The following is a 22,357-nucleotide window of genomic DNA, read 5'->3' as shown; positions in this document are numbered from 1 at the left end:
AATGGATTTTTATTTGGATTTCATGTAATGGACATACATAAAATAGTCCAAATTGGTGAAGTGAAATGAAAAAAAATTACTTGTTTCAAAAAATTCTACAAAATTAATAACGGAAAAGTGGTGCGTGCATATGTATTCACCCCCTTTGCTATGAAGCTCCTAAATAAGATCTGGTGCAACCAATTACCTTCAGAAGTCACATAATTAGTTAAATATAGTCCAACTGTGTGCAATCTAAGTGTCACATGATCTCAGTATATATACACCTATTCTGAAAGGCCCCAGAGTCTGCAACACCACTAAGCAAGGGGCACCATCAAGCAAGCGGCACCATGAAGACCAATGAGCTCTCCAAACAGGTCAGGGAGAAAAGTTGTGGAGATGTACAGATCAGGGTTGGGTTATTTTACATTTACGTCATTTAGCAGACGCTCTTATCCAGAGCGACTTACAGGAGCAATTAGGGTTAAGTACCTTGCTCAAGGGCACATCGACAGATTTTTCACCTAGTCGGCTCGGGGATTAGAACCAGCGACCTTTCGGTTACTGGCACAACGCTCTTAACCACTAAGCTACCTGCCGGTTATAAAAATATATCCGAAACATTGAACATCCCACGGAGCACCATTAAATCCATTATTAAAAAATTGAAAGAATATGGCACCACAACAAACCTGCCAAGAGAGGGCCACCCACCAAAACTCACGGACCAGGCAAGGAGGACATTAATCAGAGAGGCAACAAAGAGACCAAAGATAACCCTGAAGGAGCTGCAAAGCTCCACAGCGGAGATTGGAGTATCTGTCCATAGGACCACTTTAAGCTGTACACTCCACAGAGCTGGGCTTTACGGAAGAGTTGCCAGAAAGAAGCCATTGCTTTAAAAAAACAATAAGCAAACACGTTTGGTGTTCGCCAAAACCATGTGGGAGACTCCCCAAACATATAGAAGATGGTACTCTGGTCAGATGAGACTAAAATTGAGCTTTTTGGCCATCAAGCAAAACGCTATGTCTGGTGCAAACCCAACACCTCTCATCACCCCGAGAACATCATCCCCACAGTAAAGCATGGTGGTGGCAGCATCATGCTGTGGGGATGTTTTTCATCGGCAGGGACTGGGAAACTGGTCAGAATTGAAGGAATGATGGATGGCGCTAAATACAGGGAAATTCTTGAGAGAAACCTGTTTCAGTCTTCCAGAGATTTGAGACTGGGGACAGAGGTTCACGCTCAAGGTTTCTGTTTTTTTGTCTTATTTCTTGTTTGTTTCACCCCAAAAATATTTTGCATCTTCAAAGTGGTAGGCATGTTGTGTAAATCAAGTGATACAAACCCCAAAAAAATCAATTTTAATTCCAGGTTGTAAGACAACAAAATAGGAAAAATGCCAAGGGGGGTGAATACTTTCGCAAGCCACTGTATGTATTGTTACTAAATGATAATTGGAAATTCAGTTGCACAATGCCAAGACAAGCATTGATTTATGATTTTCATTAATAACAGGGAACAGGTATGCAAGCTACTGTATTCATCATACCAGCCTCATTACAGGGGTTTCTATTCTTCTTTTACTGCTGCTCTTTAATTATTTGTTACTTTTATTTCGTATTATTTTATATTGTATTTTTTTATGATTTATTTTGGTATTCTTTCTTAAAACTGCATTGTTGGTCAAGGGCTTGTAAGTAAGCATTTCACTGTAAGGTCTACACCTGTTGTATACAGGGCGGCAGGTAGCTTAGTGGTTAAGAGCGTTGTGCCAGTAACCGAAAGGTCGCTGGTTCTAATCCCTGAGCCTACTAGGTGAAAAATCTGTCGATGTGCCCTTGAGCAAGGCACTTAACCCTAATTGCTCCTGTAAATCGCTCTGGATAAGAGCGTCTGCTAAATGACTTAAATGTAATGTATTCGGCGCATGTGACGAATAACATTTGATTTGATATATACAAATAAATGTAAATAGCAAAACAGGTCAAACGACATGAAATACAGCTAGTTTGCTGTCTTACCAGCTTCAGTTTGAAGTGAATGCTGTGTAGTTGGCTAGCTCCTCTGAACAGTGTCCTGACGAGAGAGCACATTTTCTATGCTAGGCGAAATTGCGCATCATTAGCTCATTGTTATGGATGCATCCAAAACAGCTTAAGCAAATGCAGCTACCTTGCTGTTATTCTAGCTGCACTGTTTGACCTGACTGTGTTAGCCGTAGTTGGCTAGCTAGCAAGCAAGGGGTAAGAGCGTTGCCAGCCGGGTGAACGACTATGTCGCGTCTATAGATATAGAACAAAAAGACTTAACGACTGGGTCGAATCTCTGGCAACCTAGCCGATAGAATGAATGAATGGCCAGCTGGCTTGGCTAGCAACCCTAGATGTGTCAGGACTAAGCCTATATTTTTGTTGAGGGATGAAATAGGGGATGAAATAGTAGCCTATGAATACATTTATCAAAATAATGTTATTTATTTATTTGTTAACCCATTGTAGAAAAGCAATTGTACATTCGAGGTTGTGCAAAACAACCGTGCTAAAAAAGTTGTTTAGCACGCCCTCTTGTGTACAGTTGCTTTATATTGGCACTGGTGTTTGTGGAGGGCCAGCATACCTTGCCAATATATCCTCCAAACACCGGCTTTGAGGGCATTATCACTTTTATATAACGGGTTACCAACATACTCAAATAATGATTGACATATTTTCATTAAAAACGTTATTTTGACTGACTGAGAAAAGCTGCCTGTCTCGTCCAGATTCCGAACACTTTCATTACCATATATAGGGACAGCTGGAGATCGATTTTCAATGTTGCAAATGTCGGAGAGACAGACAGCAAGGTTATTACAAATATCTGCTGTTGAAAACCAAATGCTAGTCTAAAAGAAATGGGAGATAATGTCTAGATGCTTTTCACAGTGTAGATCTAGTATATAAATTGCCTCGCAGAGCTGATGAGACAGTGGATTGCGCAGTCAGATGGAACAGAGTAAATAGGCATTTCAACTTCATAGATTTAGCCAGTGGTAATTTATGTAATAGACACCGGCTGGAATGCGGTTTTAACCAATCAGCATCCAGGATTAGACTCACCCGTTGTATGATAGGACAACCATCATCTAGGGAGTTTTTCCTAGCCACCGTGCTTCCACATCTGTATTGCTTGCTGTTTGGGGTTTTAGGCTGGGTTTCTGTATAGCACTTTGTGACATCTGTTGATGTAAAAAGGGCTTTATAAATACAATTTGATTGATTGGTCATAAAAATGTGTTATAATGTGTGCGGCGGAAATACTCTATGCAAAGTTATTGATTTTCATAGAAATGCTAAAGACGTCAATAAACTGCCTTCATTCTCCTTAAAAGACCTGTTATCGCAAGAGTTGATAAAATGTACATGCTGTTTTTGGAATGACAACAATTGGAGTTATGTAATTGCAAATCCATTGCAGTTCATGTGTGTTGCATACAGTCCAACGACTTTGTACTGCACTTAAGATATGTGCAATACAAATAAATGTATCATAAATGTATCATATGTAATATATCATACCATTAGCCTACATGTCAATGAGGCCTAATAAATTATTTGTGCGTAATAATATGCAAGTATGAATCCAGGTTCACTGAGAGTTAATAAGAAAATATTTATAATACCCGTATTACCATTATTACCCCAGTAATACAGTGTCATTATCCTGCTTGAAACATGGGCTATCCCATTGGCTCTACCAAAGACACGGTAGATGAGATATGTGCTGATTGGACACAAAGGAATTAGGGTGCCGGACAAAGTGAGCCTGTCGCACTCACCTGAACTTCAACAAGACTGCTTTAACAAGGCAGATAGGATAGTTGCACAGAAAACCGGAATTGTATTTAAATGACTTTGGATAATTTTGAAGATACCACGTTTCTTTGAGTGCAAATTAACTTTGTGAAAAGGGAATAGTAATATTCTACTGCTCTCAGGTACGTTTATTTTTTATACTTGCATTCTCCTTTTAAGTCTTTAGGCTCTACGCATGAATTGACACAAGGTTTGAATCTATGTGATGTGTAGATAATCCATAGTCTATGAGGCTACACTATTCTTGGTAATGGAACAGGAAAACAATATTTTACTCAACAGATGTTTTTATATCATTATGACCAAAGTTTGACTGTTGGTCCGTTGTGGATGTGTGTTGGATACAGGTTAGCCTTGGACAGAGGCTTAATTTACATGGCTGTCATGCTGTCAGGGGCAAGGTTATAACAGTTTTGTGTTTTTATGTTCGTTTTTATTTCTATTCATTTTGAAATTCAGTTAGTTTTCAGACCCACTTTAATAGTTTTTATTTAGTTAAATTTTATAAAAACATTTATATTTATAGTTTTAGTTTTAGTGTTAGGGACAGAAAAGCCTATGCCTGGGAGGCTAGGAGCCAGTTTTGTGTTTTTAGGGATGTCATCCTTGCCACTTTGGGTCAGTAATGCATAAGGTGATGGGTCAGGTCATAGTGTAGGTTCCTATAATGCATGCGGTTCCTTTTGGACCTCATAGCTTTTGGGGAAAAAAGTTATGTTTTTTTTGTATTCATTCAGAAAAAGAACATATATATATATATATATACTAAAATATATTGGTCAAGCTGACACTTAAAATTTTTTTAGGTGCATTTTCCAACCTGCATAATCCTAACAGGGTGGAACTTAACAGGGTGGAAATTTGGAGCCTAAATTAGCCATAGCTCTGTGAGTGAACAAGACTGAGCTAGCATAATGGTGAACACTTGAACAGGATTTTAACTTCTCTATCAAACGTACAGTACCAGTCAAAAGTTTGGACACACCTACTCATTCAATGGTTTATTTTTATGATTTTTTTACATTGTAAAATAATAGTGAAGACATCAAAACTATGAAATAACACATATAGAATCATGTAGTAACCAAAAAAGTGGTAAACAAATCAAAATATATATATATATTTTGAGATTCTTCAAATAGCCACCCTTAGCCTTGATGACAGCTTTGCACACTCTTGGCATCCTCTCAACCAGCTTCACCTGGAATGCTTTTCCAACAGTCTTGAAGGAGTTCCCACATATGCTGAGCACTTGTTGGCTGCTTTTCCTTCACTCTGCCGTCCGACTCATCCCAAACCATCTCAATTGGGTTGAGGTCGGGGGATTGTGGAGGCCAGGTCATCTGATGCAGCACTCCATCACTCTCCTTCTTGGTAAAATAGCCCTTACACAGCCTGGAGGTGTGTTGGGTCATTGTCCTGTTGAAAAACAAATGATAGTCCCACTAAGCCCAAACCAGATGGGATGGTGTATCACTGCAGAATGCTGTGGTAGCCATGCTGGTTAAGTGTGCCTTGAATTCTAAATAAATCACAGACAGTGTCACCAGCAAAGCACCCCCACACCATAACACCTCCTCCTCCATGCTTTACGGTGGGAACTACACATGTGGAGATAATCTGTTCACCCACACCGCGTCTCACAAAGACACAGTGGTTTGAACCAAAAATCTCAAATTTGGACTCCAGACCAAAGGACCCATTTCCACTGGTCTAATGTCCATTGCTTGTGTTTCTTGGCCCAAGCAGGTCGCTTCTTCTTATTGGTGTCCTTTAGTAGTGGTTTCTTTGCAGCAATTCGACCATGAAGGCCTGATTCACACAGTCCCCTCTGAACAGTTGATGTTGAGAAGTGTCTGTTACTTGAACTCTGTGAAGCATTTATTTGGGCTGCAATATCTGAGGCTGGTAACTCTAATGAACTTATCCTCTGTAGCAGAGGTAACTCTGGGTCTTCCATTCCTGTGGCGGTCCTCATGAGAGCCAGTTTCATCATAGCGTTTGATGGTTTTTGCGACTGCACTTGAAGAAACGTTCAAAGTTCTTGAAATGTTCAGTATTGACTGACCTTCATGTCTTAAAGTAATGATGGACTGTCGTTTCTCTTTGCTTTTGTGAGCTGTTCTTGCCACAATATGGGACTTGGTATTTTACCAAATAGGGCTATCTTCTGTATACCTTCTGTATGTCCAAACTTTTGACTGGTAGTGTATTTGAGCATTTTTACATTTGGTAAAATGTCTCTATAGTTTAGCCTAACAGGGTGGACAATTATGAGTGGGACATGCAGACTAACAACATGAAACATGGAAAAATTGATAAAACTGAGTGTTTATATTTAGCTTTGCACCATTGTTTTCCCAGCTAAGAAATGGTGACACTTCCTGAATGTGGTGTCATTGTAGGACTGGGTTGTTTTCTTAAATGGAGAATTACAACAAACTAACGATGGAAAGTGATATCAGGGACACACAGAAAATCTAATATAAAATCATCATAAATACAATAATCAGTTTAAAAAAAACATATTAATGAGAGAGAATTTAACTAGGACTATAAATACAGTTGAAGTCGGAAGTTTACATACACTTAGGTTGGAGTCATTAAAACTTGTTTTTGAACCACTCCACAAATTTCTTGTTAACAAACTATAGTTTTGGCAAGTAATTTTTCCAACAATTGTTTACAGACAGATTATTTCACTTATAATTCACTGTATCACAATTCCAGTGGGTCAGAAGTTTACATACACTAAGTTGACTGTGCCTTTAAACAGCTTGGAAAATTCCAGTTAATGATGTCATGGCTTTAGAAGCTTCTGATAGGCTAATTGACATACTTTGAGACAATTGGAGGTGTACCTGTGGATGTATTTCAAGGCCTACCTTCAAACTCAGTGCCTATTTGCTTGACATCATGGGAAAATCAAAAGAAATCAGCCAAGACCTCGGAAAGAAAATTGTAGACCTCCACAAGTCTGGTTCATCCTTGGGAGCAATTTCCAAATGCCTGAAGGTACCACGTTCATCTGTACAAACAATAGTATGCAAGTATAAACACCATGGGACCACGCAGCCGCCATACCGCTCAGGAAGGAGACGCGTTCTGTCTCCTAGAGATGAACGTACTTTGGTGCAAAAAGTGCAAATCAATCCCAGAACAACAGCAAAGGACCTTGTGAAGATGCTGGAGGAAACAGGTACAAAAGTATCTATATCCACAGTAAAACGAGCCCTATATTGACATAACCTGAAAGGCCGCTCAGCAAGGAAGAAGCCACTGCTCCAAAACCGCCATAAAAAAGACAGACTACGGTTTGCAATTGCACATGCGGACAAAGATCGTACTTTTTGGAGAAATGTCCTCTGGTCTGATTAAACAAAAATAGATCTGTTTGGCCATAATGACCATTGTTATGTTTGGAGGAAAAAGGGGAAGGCTTGCAAGCCGAAGAACACCATCCCAACCGTGAAGCACTGGGGTGGCAGCATCATGCTGTGGGGGTGCTTTACTGCAGGAGAGACTGGTGCACTTCACAAAATAGATGGCATCATGAGGAAGGAAAATGATGTGGATATATTGAAGCAACATCTCAAGACATCAGTCAGGAAGTTAAAGCTTGGTCGCAAATCAGTCTTCCAAATGGACAATGACCCCAAGCATACTTCCAAAGTTGTGGCAAAATGGCTTAAGGACAACAAAGTCAAGGTATTGGAGTGTGAAGTTGTTGATGATTAACATCCGGGTACATGGCAAAACACCTACATCCACTGAAGAAAAGTGTTCATAATGTATAACATTCCATTTCAACATCCATATTTATGTGTTTTTAAGGTAAAGGACACCTGACCTTATATTTAAAGCCTTTTGGAATCCACATTTTACACTAAATGAGAAGTGATATTTCCTGGGGACAGAAAAGGCATGGTAGGAAGGACCCAGCTACCACGTTGTAGCAGCGTGAAGTGCACCCGGACACATGCGCAGATACTCTGTGTGACTGTCTGATAACAAACTCTTGCCTCATGCTCATCTCGATGGTCACCGCCTTTCAAATGTGTTGCATTCTGGGGATAAAAATTGTCCGACTTGCTCCAACATGTTGGTTAATAGAGTCAGACAGGTGTACCGTGGGAAGGTTTTCCCATGAGAGATGATTGACACATAATTCAACATCATAATCACTGTTATGTGGTATGGTGGCCAAACCAAAGGGTGTGCTCTAATGTGAGCAATAGGTTAGTAATATGTGCCAATGCATACCTGAGATTTCAATGTTTGCCAATCAACAAAACCACTCCCGAAGCCGGCCCAACATTGACATTATAATTGTGCAGGTGCAAACTGACTCAATACCTGTCACGCCCTGGCCGCGAGAGGCCTGTTGTCTTTAGTTGGTTTGGTCAGGGCGTGAGTTTCTATGTTATACAGTGGGGAAAAAAAGTATTTAGTCAGCCACTATTTGTGCAAGTTCTCCCACTTAAAAAGATGAGAGAGGCCTGTAATTTTCATCATAGGTACATGTCAACTATGAAAGACAAATTGAGAAAAAAAAATCCAGAAAATCACATTGTAGGATTTTTAATGAATTTATTTGCAAATTATGGTGGAAAATAAGTATTTGGTCACCTACAAACAAGCAAGATTTCTGGCTCTCACAGACCTGTAACTTCTTCTTTAAGAGGCTCCTCTGTCCTCCACTCGTTACCTGTATTAATGGCATCTGTTTGAACTTGTTATCAGTATAAAAGACACCTGTCCACAACCTCAAACAGTCACACTCCAAACTCCACTATGGCCAAGACCAAAGAGCTGACAAAGGACACCAGAAACAAAATTGTAGACCTGCACCAGGCTGGGAAGACTGAATCTGCAATAGGTAAGCAGCTTGGTTTGAAGAAATCAACTGTGGGAGCAATTATTAGGAAATGGAAGACATACAAGACCACTGATAATCTCCCTCGATCTGGGGCTCCACGCAAGATCTCACCCCGTAGGGTCAAAATGATCACAAGAACGGTGAGCAAAAATCCCAGAACCACACGGGGGGACCTAGTGAATGACCTGCAGAGAGCTGGGACCAAAGTAACAAAGCCTACCATCAGTAACACACTACGCCGCCAGGGACTCAAATCCTGCAGTGCAAGACGTGTCCGCCTGCTTAAGCCAGTACATGTCCAGGCCTGTCTGAAGTTTGCTAGAGTGCATTTGGATGATCCAGAAGAGGTTTGGGAGAATGTCATATGGTCAGATGAAACCAAAATATAACTTTTTGGTAAAAACTCAACTCGTCGTGTTTGGAGGACAAAGAATGCTGAGTTGCATCCAAATAACACCATACCTACTGTGAAGTATGGGGGTGGAAACATCATGCTTTGGGGCTGTTTTACTGCAAAGGGACCAGGACGACTGATCCGTGTAAAGGAACGAATGAATGGGGCCATGTATCGTGAGATTTTGAGTGAAAACCTCCTTCCATCAGCAAGGGCATTGAAGATGAAACGTGGCTGGGTCTTTCAGCATGACAATGATCCCAAACACACCGCCCGGGCAATGAAGGAGTGGCTTCGTAAGAAGCATTTCAAGGTCCTGGAGTGGCCTAGCCAGTCTCCTGATCTCAACCCCATAGAAAATCTTTGGAGGGAGTTGAAAGTCTGTGTTGCCCAGCGACAGCCCCAAAACATCACTGCTCTAGAGGAGATCTGCATGGAGGAATGGGCCAAAATACCAGCAACAGTGGGTGAAAACCTTGTGAAGACTTACAGAAAACGTTTGACCTGTGTCATTGCCAACAAAGGGTATATAACAAAGTATTGAGAAACTTTTGTTATTGACCAAATACTTATTTTCCACCATAATTTGCAAATATGTTCATTAAAAATCCTACAATGTGATTTTCTGGAATTTTTTTTCTCATTTTGTCTGTCATAGTTGACGTGTACCTATGATGAAAATTACAGGCCTCTCTCATCTTTTTAAGTGGGAGAACTTGCACAATTGGTGGCTGACTAAATACTTTTTTTCCCCACTGTATATTCTATGTTTACATTCAAGTTAGTCTATTTCTATGTTTCAGTTCTAGGTTGTGTGTCTATGTTTGGCCGGGTGTGATTCCCAATCAGAGACAGCTGTCGCTCGTTGTCTCTGATTGGGGATCATACTTAAGTAGCCTGTTTGCCTACCTTAGTTGTGGGATCTTGTTCCGTGTAGGCTGGTTGTTGTATAGCCCATAGGACCTTCACGTCAAGTCACGTTACGTTGTTTTGTCGAGTGTTTATCCAGTTTAATAAACATGTTCGCATACCACGCTGCACCTTGGTCTGACCCGTTCCTCAACGATCGTGACAATACCAAGGAATATTCATGGATTATTTATTCATGCATGTTCTCTGTGCAGGTTGGGAGTTGCACAACATGGTGTGAATGTCTGTTATGAACGTTTATTTACTGTAAACCATTAACTACACTGCTCAAAAAATAAAGGGAACACTAAAATAACATATCCTAGATCTGAATGAATGAAATAATCTTATTAAATACTTTTTTCTTTACATAGTTGAATGTGCTGACAACAAAATCACACAAAAATTATCAATGGAAATCAAATTTATCAACCCATGGAGGTCTGGATTTGGAGTCACCCTCAAAATTAAAGTGGAAAACCACACTACAGGCTGATCCAACTTTGATGTAATGTCCTTAAAACAAGTCAAAATGAGGCTCAGTAGTGTGTGTGGCCTCCACGTGCCTGTATGACCTCCCTACAACGCCTGGGCATGCTCCTGATGAGGTGGTGGATGGTCTCCTGAGGGATCTCCTCCCAGACCTGGACTAAAGCATGTGGCTGGAGTGTGTCAGCAGTTCCTGCAAGAGGAAGGCATTGATGCTATGGACTGGCCCGCCCGTTCCCCAGACCTGAATCCAATTGAGCACATCTGGGACATCATGTCTCGCTCCATCCACCAACGCCACGTTGCACCACAGACTGTCCAGGAGTTGCCGTTTATTCAAGTGCAGTCGCAAAAACCATCAAGCGCTATGATGAAACTGGCTCTCATGAGGACCACCACAGGAATGGAAGACCCATAGTTACCTTTGCTGCAGAGGATAAGTTCATTAGAGTTACCAGCCTCAGAAATTGCAGCCCAAATAAATGCTTCACAGAGTTCAAGTAACAGACACATCTCAACATCAACTGTTCAGAGGGGACTGTGTGAATCAGGCCTTCATAGTTGAATTGCTCTAAAGAAACCACTACTAAAGGACACCAATAAGAAGAAGAGACCTGCTTGGGCCAAGAAACATGAGCAATGGACATTAGACTGGTGGAAATTAGTCCTTTGGTCTGGAGTCCAAATTGGAGATTTCTGGTTGCAACTGCCGTGTCTTTGTAAGACGCGGTGTGGGTGAACGGATGATCTCCGCATGTGTAGTTCCCACCGTAAAGCATGGAGGAGGAGGTGTTATGGTGTGGGGGTGCTTTGCTGGTGACACTGTCTGTGATTTATTTAGAATTCAAGGCACACTTAACCAGCATGGCTACCACAGCATTCTGCAGCAATACGCCATCCCTTCTGGTTTGGACTTAGTGGGACTATCATTTGTTTTTCAACAGGACAATGACTCCAGGCTGTGTAAGGGCTATTTTACCAAGAAGGAGAGTGATGGAGTGCTGAATCAAATGATCTGGCCTCCACAATCCCCCGACCTCAACCCAATTGAGATGGTTTGGGATGAGTCGGACGGCAGAGTGAAGGGAAAACAGCCAACAAGTGCTCAGCATTCCAGGTGAAGCTGGTTTAGAGAATGCCAAGAGTGTGCAAAGCTTTCATCAAGGCAAAGGGTGGCTATTTGAAGAATCTCCAATAAAAAATATATTTTGATTTGTTTAACACTTTTTTGGTTACTACATGATTCCATATGTGTTACTTCATAGTTTTAATGTCTTCACTATTATTCTACAATGTAAAAATAAAGACAAACCCTTGAATGAGGAGGTGTGTCCAAATTTATGACTGGTACTTTACATCAGAGCATAGGGTGCCAGCCAGGGCGCTTAGTTCAATGACAAACCATGTTTTCAAGGAAGTAGGCAAAGTGACATTCCTAGGTGTATTAAATGTCTGTGGTGGGTGTAGTGAGTATAGGCTGCTGTCTCTCCCACTACCGCCCTGTAGGTGTGTAGGCTGGGTCAGGGAGGTGCTGGGACATTCTCTTTCACTCTGTTGCTCATACTATTATGTCCTCACGGGAGGGGCAGGCAGAAGGCCTAATTATCAGCCACTAGACTAACTGCAAGGGAGCCCTGAGATGCTGTGTGAACCAACTAGAAAGCCCACTATCTGTTGTTGACAACACCGTACTGTGTGGCCTATATTGACCCACATGTTTCTTAAGCTGCCGTTGTTTCATTGGGTGGGGTGATATTCTGTACAGAGCGCCAGGATATATTTGGCAATAGCTTAATATTAGTGTAATTAATATATTATGTAATAATTGTCCCAACCCAAACCCCAAGGTAATTCAGCAGCATTGTGTGGCCTGTTGACGGATCTTCAGGGTTTGGGTGGAAATAACGCACTGTAGACTTCAATGGAAATTCACTATCATTACTGTTCCTCTCTGCTTCTGTATGTGTAATCAAATGGTCTCATGATAGAAGTCAATAAAACACAGTTATATTGCCACTTACACACCTGAAAGAGTTGAGCAACAGTATAGGCCATTAGCTCTATGTCTGGGCAAAATGAATGAAAACAATCTGAATAGTAACTGATGGTCAAATGTAATTAGATATTTTATGTTCTAATGAAATTGCTATAAAAAAACCTGCATGCATATTTTGTCAACACTAGTACATCTACAGTATTTTGGCTACAGTATATCCTGGATGTCAACAGGTTGTTGGTGGCCTGGCTTGGCATGGAGTGATGGGGTTCACACAGTGCTACTTGATAAGGTTTAGAAGGAGCTTAGCCCGACTAAGAATCTTGTGCGTTTAAAGATCTTACTCGTCTTTGCTCCATGTGGAGCTTAAGCCCACAACAAGACCACGCCATATGCCGGACGCTCCTTTACAGTTTAAAGATATACAGTGCATTCGGAAAGTATTCAGGTCCCTTGACTTTTTCCAAATGTTGTTATGTTACAGCCTTATTCTAAAATGGATTAAATATTTTTTTCCCCTCATCAGTCTACACACAATACCCCGTAATGACAAAGCAAAAACAGGTTTTTAGAATTTTTTGCAAATGTATAAAAAATTAAAAACTGAAAACATTTACATAAGTATTCAGACCCTTTACTTAGTACTTTGTTGAAACACCTTTGGCAGCGATTACAGCCTCAAGTCTTCTTAGGTATGACGCTACAAGCTTGGCACACCTGTATTCGGGGAGTTTCTCCCTTTCTTCTCTGCAGATCCTCTCAAGCTCTGTCAGGATGGATGGGGAGCGTCGCTTCACAGCTATTTTCAGGTCTCTCTAGAGATGTTTGATCGGGTTTAAGTCCGGGCTCTGGCTGGGCCACTCAAGGACATTCAGAGACTTGTCCCGAAGCCACTCCTGCCTTGTCTTGGCTGTGTGCTTAGGGTCGTTGTCCTGTTGAAAGGTGAACCTTCGCCCCAGTCTGAGGTCCTGAGCGCTCTGGAGCAGGTTTTCATCAAGGATCTCTCTGTACTTTGCTCCGTTCATCTTTCCCTAGATCCTGACTAGTCTCCCAGTCCCTGCCACTGAAAACATCCCCACAGCATGATGGTGCCACCACCATGCTTCACCGTAGGGATCGTGCCAGGTTTCCTCCAGACGTGACGCTTGGCATTCAGGCCAAAGAGTTCAATCTTGGTTTCATCAGACCAGAGAATCTTGTTTCTCATGGTCTGAGAGTCCTTTAGGTGCCTTTTGGCTAACTCCAAGCGGGCTGTTGTGCCTTTTACTGAGGAGTGGCTTTTGTCTGGCCACTCTACCATAAAGGGGTGATTGGTGGAATGCTGCAGAGATGGTTGTCCTTCTGGAAGGTTCTCCCATCTTCACAGAGGAACTCTGGACCTCTTGTCAGAGTGGCCATCGGGTTCTTGGTCACCTCCTTGACCAAGGCCCTTCTCCCCCGATTGCTTAGTTTGGCCCGGGCGGCCAGCTCTAGGAAGAGTCTTGGTGGTTCCAAACTTCTTCCATTATAGAATGATGGAGGCCGCTGTGTTCTTGGGGACCTTCAATGTTGCATAATTTTTTTGGTACCCATTCCATGATCTGTGCCTCGACACAATCCAGTCCCGGAGCTCTGCGGACAATTCCTTCGACCTCATGGCTTGGTTTTTGCTCTGGAATGCACTGTCAACTGTGGGACCTTATATAGACAGGTGTGTGCCTTTCCAAATCATGTCCAATCAATTGAATTTCCCACAGGTGGACTCCAATCAAGTTGTAGAAACATCTCAAGGATGATTAATGGAAACAGGATGCACCTAAGCTCAATTCTGAGTCTCATAGCAAAGGGTCTGAATACTTATGTAAATAAGGTATTACTGTTTTTGATTTTTAATAAATTTGCAAACAATTCTAAAAACCTGTTTTTGCTTTGTCATTATGGGGTATTGTGTGTAGATTGATGAGGGGAAAAAATTACTTAATCCATTTTAGAATAAGGCTGTAATGAAACAAATGTGGAAAAAGTCAAGGGGTCTGAATACTTTCCGAATGTGAATCAAAGGCTAATAATAGTCTTTCCTTTTCTCACTGCTTGAGCTTTGGCCAGGGCTTTGTCCGTGTATCCCTCTATTGGATAAGGGCACATAGATGCTAAATAGAGAGACAGTGTTGGTGATGTAATAATCCTGCCTGTAAGCTGTTGTTTGGCATACTATTGTCACTCCTGTACACAGATATACAGTACTGTATTAGAGATATCAAATTTGATTTGTCACATGGTTCGTAAACAACAGATGTAGATTAACAGTGAAATGCTTACTTATGGGCTCTTCCCAACAATGCAGAGAGAAAAATAGTAGAAAGATAACACAATCACAAGGAATAAATACACAATGAGTAACGATAACTTGGCTATATATACGGAGTACCAGTACCGAGTTGATGTGCAGGGGTACAAGGTAATTGAGGTAGATAATAAGCGGTAGCAGCAGCATATGTGATGAGTCAAAAGAGTTGGTACAAAGAGGGGTCAATGCAGGTAGTCCGGGTAGCTATTTGGTTAACTATTTAGCAGTCTTATGGCTATTTAGCAGTCTTATAGAAGCTGTTCAGGGTCCTGTTGATTCCCGACTTGGTGCATCGGTACCGCTTGCCGTGCTGTAGCAGAGGGAACAGTCTATGACTTAGATGACTTTTGACAATTTTTTGGGCCTTCCTATGACACCGCATGATATAGAGGTCCTGGATTGCAGGGAGCTCGGCCCCAGTGATGTACTCAATCAATCAATCAATCAATCAAATGTATTTATAAACCCTTTTTACATCAGCAGATGTCCCAAAGTGCTATACAGAAACCCAGCCTAACACCCCAAACAGCAAGTAATGCAGATGAAGAAGCACAGGTCGTACGCACTACCCTCTGTAGCACCTTGCGGTTGGATGACAACCAGTTGCCATACCAAGTGGTGATGCAGCCAGTCAAGATGCTTTCAATGGTGCAGCTGTAGAACTTTTTGAGGATCTGAGGGAAGAGGCGTTGTCGTGCCTTCTTCACAACTGTGTTGGTGTGTGTGGACCATGATAATTCCTTAGTGATGTGTACACCGAGGAACTTTAGCTCTCAACCCGCTCCACTACAGCCCCGTCGATGTAGATGGGGGCGTGCTCGGCCCTCTGTTTCCTGTAGTCCACGATCAGCTCCTTTGTCTTGCTGCCGTTGAGGATGGCTGTGTGTTGTGGAACTCTACCATGATATCACTGATCAAACTTTGTCACTGCTAAAAAAGGCTTAAAAGCAATAGCATGAGTATGTAACATTTCCTAATCTTTAACCACATAGGCTGTAATAGAGAAATGCCACAATTTACACAAGGGAAGCTCTGCAGAATGGATCATCATGATGATTTTTGCCTCAAGTGTTAACATTTATTTCCTTCCTTTTTTCCCCCAGTTACTTCCCCATCTGTGACTTCCAGCCAATTAGCAGAGGCCCCCTGAAGCCCTGGCCCCTCCCGCTGTCCCTGTGCCATGCCGAAGAGTGACACGTGGCCGGGTGGCGTTGCCATGGAATCACTGATCAATATGGACAGCGCTGGGAGCTATGACAGTGTGGTCAGCATGAACTCTGGCTTTGTGCGTGCAGAAGCTATTTCCCCCTTTACCCTTAACCACTAACCAGGAGAATAGCTGAGACCCTGATTTCACCAGTTTATTGTTTATTTTGTTTATGTGCTGCACTGCTGCCTTTGTGGTAAACATTTTGGAATTGATCTAGCTAGAGGCAATGTGTCAAAAATTGAAAGAGCGCCTTTCTCGCTCCCGTCTTGGAATGGATGTATTGACTATAAATTGATATGTTTATATACAGTAGTACCACTGTCTCCCAATGCTAAGTCAGTGGGCTCCAGGGCTTGTTCATGTTGTGGGTGAGAGATTCAGATGTTTGTTCAGAGAGGGGCCTTTGAGGGGTTCCACAGAATGAGAGAGACATTAGAGAGAGCGACTGCTTTGAGGACCCAGTCTGTTCATTTCAGAGCTGTTCAGAGGCCCCTCACTAAAATCCACTGCAATACATTCCTCTGGCAGTGCAGTATAGGATGAAAGCTAAAAGCTAGCCGGGAGGAGTGCTGAGGTAATTTCTAATTCCATCCCTGCTGTGTGAAAGGTAAACGTAACTTTGATCCGCTCTGTGTCTACAGTCTCACTGGGCCTCAATGTGCTGTTCAGCCTAGCTGAAAGCAACACATAGACTGACTATTAAGAACTGAAAACCAAGCCAAAAGAGTTTGAAGGCCTCACCTAACTTTATACAAGGATATATTGTACACAGACATACCTCCCAGCTAGCACATTTGGTTCCTTGGAAGTTGTGGGAACGTATATTTTTGGTTTCACATTGGTTGTGGGAACAAAGCCATACGTTTCCTGACTGGTAAAACTGATTGTTTTTTAAACATTCTGAGAACAGAAGTGAACATTTCGCCTGTTCTGGGAATGTTTATTTTTAGGTTGCAGGGAGGATCTGAGAACATTTTCCTCTGGTTCCTTGAAAGTGTTCCTGGGAGGTTTTATTAATGCTCTGAGAACAGAAATGATAGGTTATTTGGAGGTTTTTTAATAACTTCCTTAAAACTTTCACTGAATGTTTTAATAACACTGCTAACTTATTTTGGGTTAACTTTTTTGAACTTCAAGCACAGATGGAAATTCATTTCCTTAGGCATTAATCATGTCTTTTTTATTGTGACACGGCATCAGTGAGATTCAAACCTATAATCTTCTGTTCTCTATCCATGGAATTAATCCACTGCGCCACCAGGATGGCGCTAGCATGCCATGTTTTTTTACGCATACAAAGCTGTTAATTTTAGTCTATTCAAACACACCCCATATAAGCACTCATTAAGATCAGGAGTTGCCAATTAGGGGGCATGGCCAACACACCTGAACACACTTAACATGATTGAGGATAGAGAGAGTTTTGTTGATGCTGAGAACGGAATGTAAATGTTTTAAAATAACATTCTTAGAACGTTCTCTGAACATTACCAAAGTTTTCTTGTGGTTTTTATGGAATGTTTTCTTAACGTTCTCGGAACAATTTGAGAACATTACTTTAAATAGAACCATGAGGAAACCTGTAGGAAATGTTATTCTGAAGGACTGAAATTCTCACAGAAAAACATTGTTTCTTAACCTTCTTGGAACAATTTGAGAACATTACTTTAAATAGAACCATGAGGAAACCTGTAGGAAACATTATGCTGAAGAACTGAAATTCCCACAGAAGAACATTGTTTCTTAACATTCTCTAAACTATTTGAGAACATTCTCAACGTCAAACCAGTTAGAGAACGTTCCTAGAACATTACCAAAATTCAAATTAAATGTAACCATGTTCTAACTTTTAGGAAACGTTCTGTTAAAGTAATGAAATACCAAGAATATATATCTTTTTTTTTGTCAAGTTCCTTAAATGTGCTGAGAATGTTCCAAAGCCAAGCAACTGTCCTGCACCATTCCCAGAAGTTGTGGGAAGGTTGTATACAAAATAACCATAGGACAACCACATATGGTTCTCAGAACATTATGTGCTAGCTGGGCTGTCATACAGTTCTACATACAGTAGTTATGTAATCTTGATTAAAGGGTAGCAATTAATTGCATTGTTATTTTATTCTGAATCTGTTTGTTCTCTACAGTTCCAGGTTGTCTATGTTTACGGGTTTCTTCTTTTTGTCGTCTTTGTGTTTGTGTTTGTGTGTGGGTGTGCGTGTGTGTGAGGTAGAGTGATGACAGTCTGGAGCACCTCTCTATTGAGGAGCGGGCGTGCCTCATGTTTCTGGAGTCCACCATTGAGTCTCTGGAGATGGAGGAGGACAGTGGCCTGTCCAATGATGAGCCAGACCCCAGCAGCCTGGCAGCCAAACATGGCCACCTCTCTATGGCACAGACTAGACTGGAGGGTGAGTACGACTAAAAATAGTTTGTTCACGTCTATGCAGTTGTTTTATCAGGATTTTCCCATGCAGGAGACTAACTAATGTGTCCAGGTTTTGGGTCAGGATTGTGCGAGCCAAGCTTAGCAACCTGTGAGAATTTTATAGTAAAATAATTCCTGCTGTTTCTGCGTGTCTTCTAGATGTGTCAAAACTCCAGCATGATGACTCAGGAAGAGATCAGAAGTCCTTTCTGAACTGCAGAGTGCCTACACCACTTCTACTGGCATATGGCCTTGCCAGTATCCAGATCAAAGCCACAGGGGCAACCACCCATCCCAAGGCTCCAGGGGAAGCCACACAGCCCAGTGTCCCAACTGCAGCAATTGAGCCCAAAGCCCCAGTAGTAGCAACCCAGCCCAGTACCGCAGGGGCAGTCACTGATCTAAAACCCCCAAAGGTAATCACTGAACCCACAGTCCCAGAGGTAGTCACAGACCCTAAAGCTCCAAAGAAAGCAACTGTGCCCAAGACCTCAGAGTTGACTTCTGACATCAAAACTCCTGGGTTGGCCACTATCACAAAAGTTCCGGTGCTGTCCACTGAGTCTAAAACCCCAGAGTTAGCTACAGACCCCAAAGCTTTTGAGTATGCCGTTAATTTTCAAGTCTCTGGATCGGAAACAACTCCTTCCTCAGCCACCTCAGATTTACCCAAAGATGATTCTGTGGACAACATGCCCAAAGGAGTCTCTGTAGACAGCAAGCCTGCGAAGTGCAACATTAAGGTTCCCTCTGAGCTGGATCTGAAGCTGATTCCCCCTCCCTCAGACTTCAGGGATGTTGAGCTAGAGGAAGAGAGTGATCCTCCAGTGCCTGCAGAACTCAGAGGTCCTCTGACCTACAGTGAGCTGGAGCAGCTACGCAGGCAGGTCTCCATGAAGAGAGCTGCACCAGCCTCACCTGGAACCCAAGAGGCACCACCTTCTAAACCCCATGTTGATCTGCCTGTCAGTACCCAAGCACCACTCTCCCCCTCAGATGTCCTACCCACCCCCATTACTGAGGCCCTGGAACCAAAGAGCCGGCCCGCTGTGGCCCCTAAGCCCAAGAGGCTTCCCTACAACATCATACTGAAGTTCCACAAGTTAGACAGTCACCCAGGCCCCTCTCTGCCCTCGCCCATTGACAGGTCGATGATTGACCCCCATAAGGTGCGCTTGGAGGCCCTACGGAAGCTCGGGCTCCTGAAGACTGAGGATGGAGACTCAGGCCCTGTAGTTTCATCCAAATCCCAGAAGTCATGTGCACCCCCTCCTTCTCCTCGCAGCCTGGTTGCCACCCAGACCAAAGCCTCAGCCCAAATCCTTACCCCAGCTCCAGTCCCAGCCATCACCCTTACCCCAGTCCCTGCCATCACCTTTACCCCAGTCCCTGCCCCAGCACTAACCCCAGCCCTAGTCCCAGCCCCAGTTTCAGCGACTACCCCAGCCCCTCCCACTACCCCAATCCCAGCCCCAGTCCCCGTCCCAGCCACTACCCCAGCCCCAGTCCCAGCCCAATTCAGTGACAATGCCAAACCTCTGCCCTCACCTGCTACACTTCCTTCACCACCCAAGCATATTCCCCCTCCCATAAGGGTTATATCAGCCACTCTGGAGCGCTCTGGCATGGGCCTGAGCAGCTACATGGCCAGCAATGCCTCCCTCAGGGCTAACCGAGGTCCCAATGTCCCACTGTTCCCTGGCGACCTGCGCAACTCTAGACCCCGCCCCGCCTCCCTAGGAACTGGGAAAGACTTTGTGAATGTTCAGGGTGAGGCCTCCCACCCCCAGCCAGGTCATGGGGGGTCCCAGAACAAGCTGCCCTGCTCCCATGGCATCAGTGTGCTCATCTGCCCCAAAAGCAAGAGTGGAGAGGCCCGACGGGAGGCCCTGAAGAAGCTAGGACTGCTGAGGGACTGAGGGCACGAAGAGGGGCAATGGAACTGCACCATTACGGAATCCATATGAGGGGTGAGTTCTGAGGAGGAGGAATGTTCTTAATATGGATTCCGTACAACTAAGCCCTCCTCTAGTATTTGGTCACTGGGACACTTACATTTATGGGAAGATTATTCTCCCCATAAAAATGCCTTCTTTGAAGCAATATGCAAGGAGCACTATTTGATTGATGGAGGATTGCTTGGCTCTACAGACAGCTATAGTGTATATTTATAGAGGGGAGTGTCTTTTTGCCTTCTTACTGCATAGAAATGCTGTATGTACCCCCAAGACTGCCTTTTAATGAATATCATGATTACAGTATCATACTACTATGAGATACTACACTAACTACAGTATGCAGTACAGTAGGTAAATGAAAGGCTGTTTGTGAACCTCATTTGACATATTCAGTAATTTTCTAAATAAAATAATATAAACTCCATGTAGGGATGTTTGTGTGTTATAAAATTGTATGGCAGACCAATACACAATCTGTTTTCTCAAATGGCGAATACACCTGATGGTATTGTTACAGTTAGGGATGTGCCTTTATAACTTCTCCTTTCACGTAACCTTTGACAAGAATACCATTGTTTTAACTTCCTAAAATTCCTCTAACCTCACCTTAAAGTTATTGTTTTTTGGAGGACCATGGCAACCAGTAAAGAAATGTTGCTGCTGATATGCAATTTGACTCTCTGACTCAATTCAATGTGTCAAAATAATTTGTTTGATGTAGTGATTGGCAGTTTTCATGGAACCAAATTAAAAGGTAGAAAAATTCACTACTACATAGCCTATAGTACAGTACGTAGATAGAAGCTTCAGTCAGTCAGTGGCCAGTCAGTGATAGGAATCTGAAACATGGTTTTAGGTGTGACGCACATCACAACCCATACAAACTGGTTGCTGAGCAGCAGCCACAATGTCCAATATTGGTCTGTCAGTGGTAAGCATGAGAGATGATTGAAATACTGTTTTTCTAGTTGAGAGAGCGAGTTCCTGATGGTTCTAAGATTGTATCAGTTCATGTAGTTACTATTCATTGTCTGTCAAAATTCATTTTTTACATTTTAGTCATTTTAGCAGACACACTTATCCAGAGCGACTTACAGTTAGTGAGTACATACATTTTTCATACTGGCCCCCCGTGGGAATCGAACCCACAACCCTGGCGTTGCAAACGCCATGCTCTACCAACTGAGCTACACAGGGCCATCACACTCAAACTGTTAGCATAGCATTTAGAATTGAAAGACAAGGGAAAGGGAATGCCTAGTCAGTTGCACAACTAAAGGCATTCAAATGTCTTCCGCATTTAACCCAACACCTCTGAATCAGAAGTGGTTCATTAAGTGTTACCCGTGGCAGGACTTTCTAAACCATGTCAATGGTTTGGTTTGTAAATAGAGAATAAACCTTGAAACTATCTTCATATGAACTCTTAAATTTATACAACACTTTTAACGTGATGAGTATGGTATAGTGCTATATAATATGAAATGGTTGGTCCAATGGATGTGACACAAAACTGGAGGAACCTTTCATTAACTCATATCAACCTTTCTGTGCTGCAACAACCTTTCTATTCCATCTATTATTGTTCAAGCTCTGTATGACTTGATTCAATGGTTTATCATTTAGAAAGATTTGTGATTCAAATTTTAAACATGGTTTACACACCCTTGTTATTAAGGGGTACTAAATATAGCTGCTCACCGTAGCATTTTGACAATGTGTATTAGGGCTGGATTCAATCTGTATCACAGAAGTACAGTGGGGAAAAAAAGTATTTAGTCAGCCACCAATTGTGCAAGTTCTCCCACTTAAAAAGATGAGAGAGGCCTGTAATTTTCATCATAGGTACACGTCAACTATGACAGACAAAATGAGAAAAAAAAATCCAGAAAATCACATTGTAGGATTTTTAATGAACATATTTGC

The 22,357-nt window shown here is 42.4% G+C and overlaps 1 protein-coding gene across 2 annotated transcripts; it reads left to right on the top strand.

Annotated features, from left to right (window-relative positions):
- The first annotated feature begins 3,800 nt into the window (after positions 1-3,800).
- Positions 3,801-21,841, top strand: LOC311149422 (specifically androgen-regulated gene protein-like). Of its 2 annotated transcripts, none has more exons than XM_084186614.1 (4): positions 3,801-3,967; positions 15,942-16,123; positions 18,279-18,456; positions 18,633-21,841. In XM_084186614.1, exons 2-4 carry the CDS (start codon positions 16,019-16,021, stop codon positions 20,390-20,392), a joined length of 2,043 nt encoding a protein of 680 aa, XP_084042740.1. In that variant the 5' UTR covers positions 3,801-3,967; positions 15,942-16,018; the 3' UTR covers positions 20,393-21,841. The 2 variants fall into 2 exon arrangements, with proteins under 2 accessions (XP_084042740.1, XP_084042741.1); XM_084186615.1 differs by having other exon boundaries at positions 3,803-3,967; positions 15,942-16,102.
- Positions 21,842-22,357: the final 516 nt, after the last annotated feature.

Source organism: Coregonus lavaretus, assembly GCF_964263955.1.
Source record: "Coregonus lavaretus genome assembly, chromosome: 22".
In the NCBI taxonomy this organism is placed as follows: domain Eukaryota; kingdom Metazoa; phylum Chordata; class Actinopteri; order Salmoniformes; family Salmonidae; genus Coregonus; species Coregonus lavaretus.
This window is presented reverse-complemented; position numbering and strand designations above follow the sequence as displayed.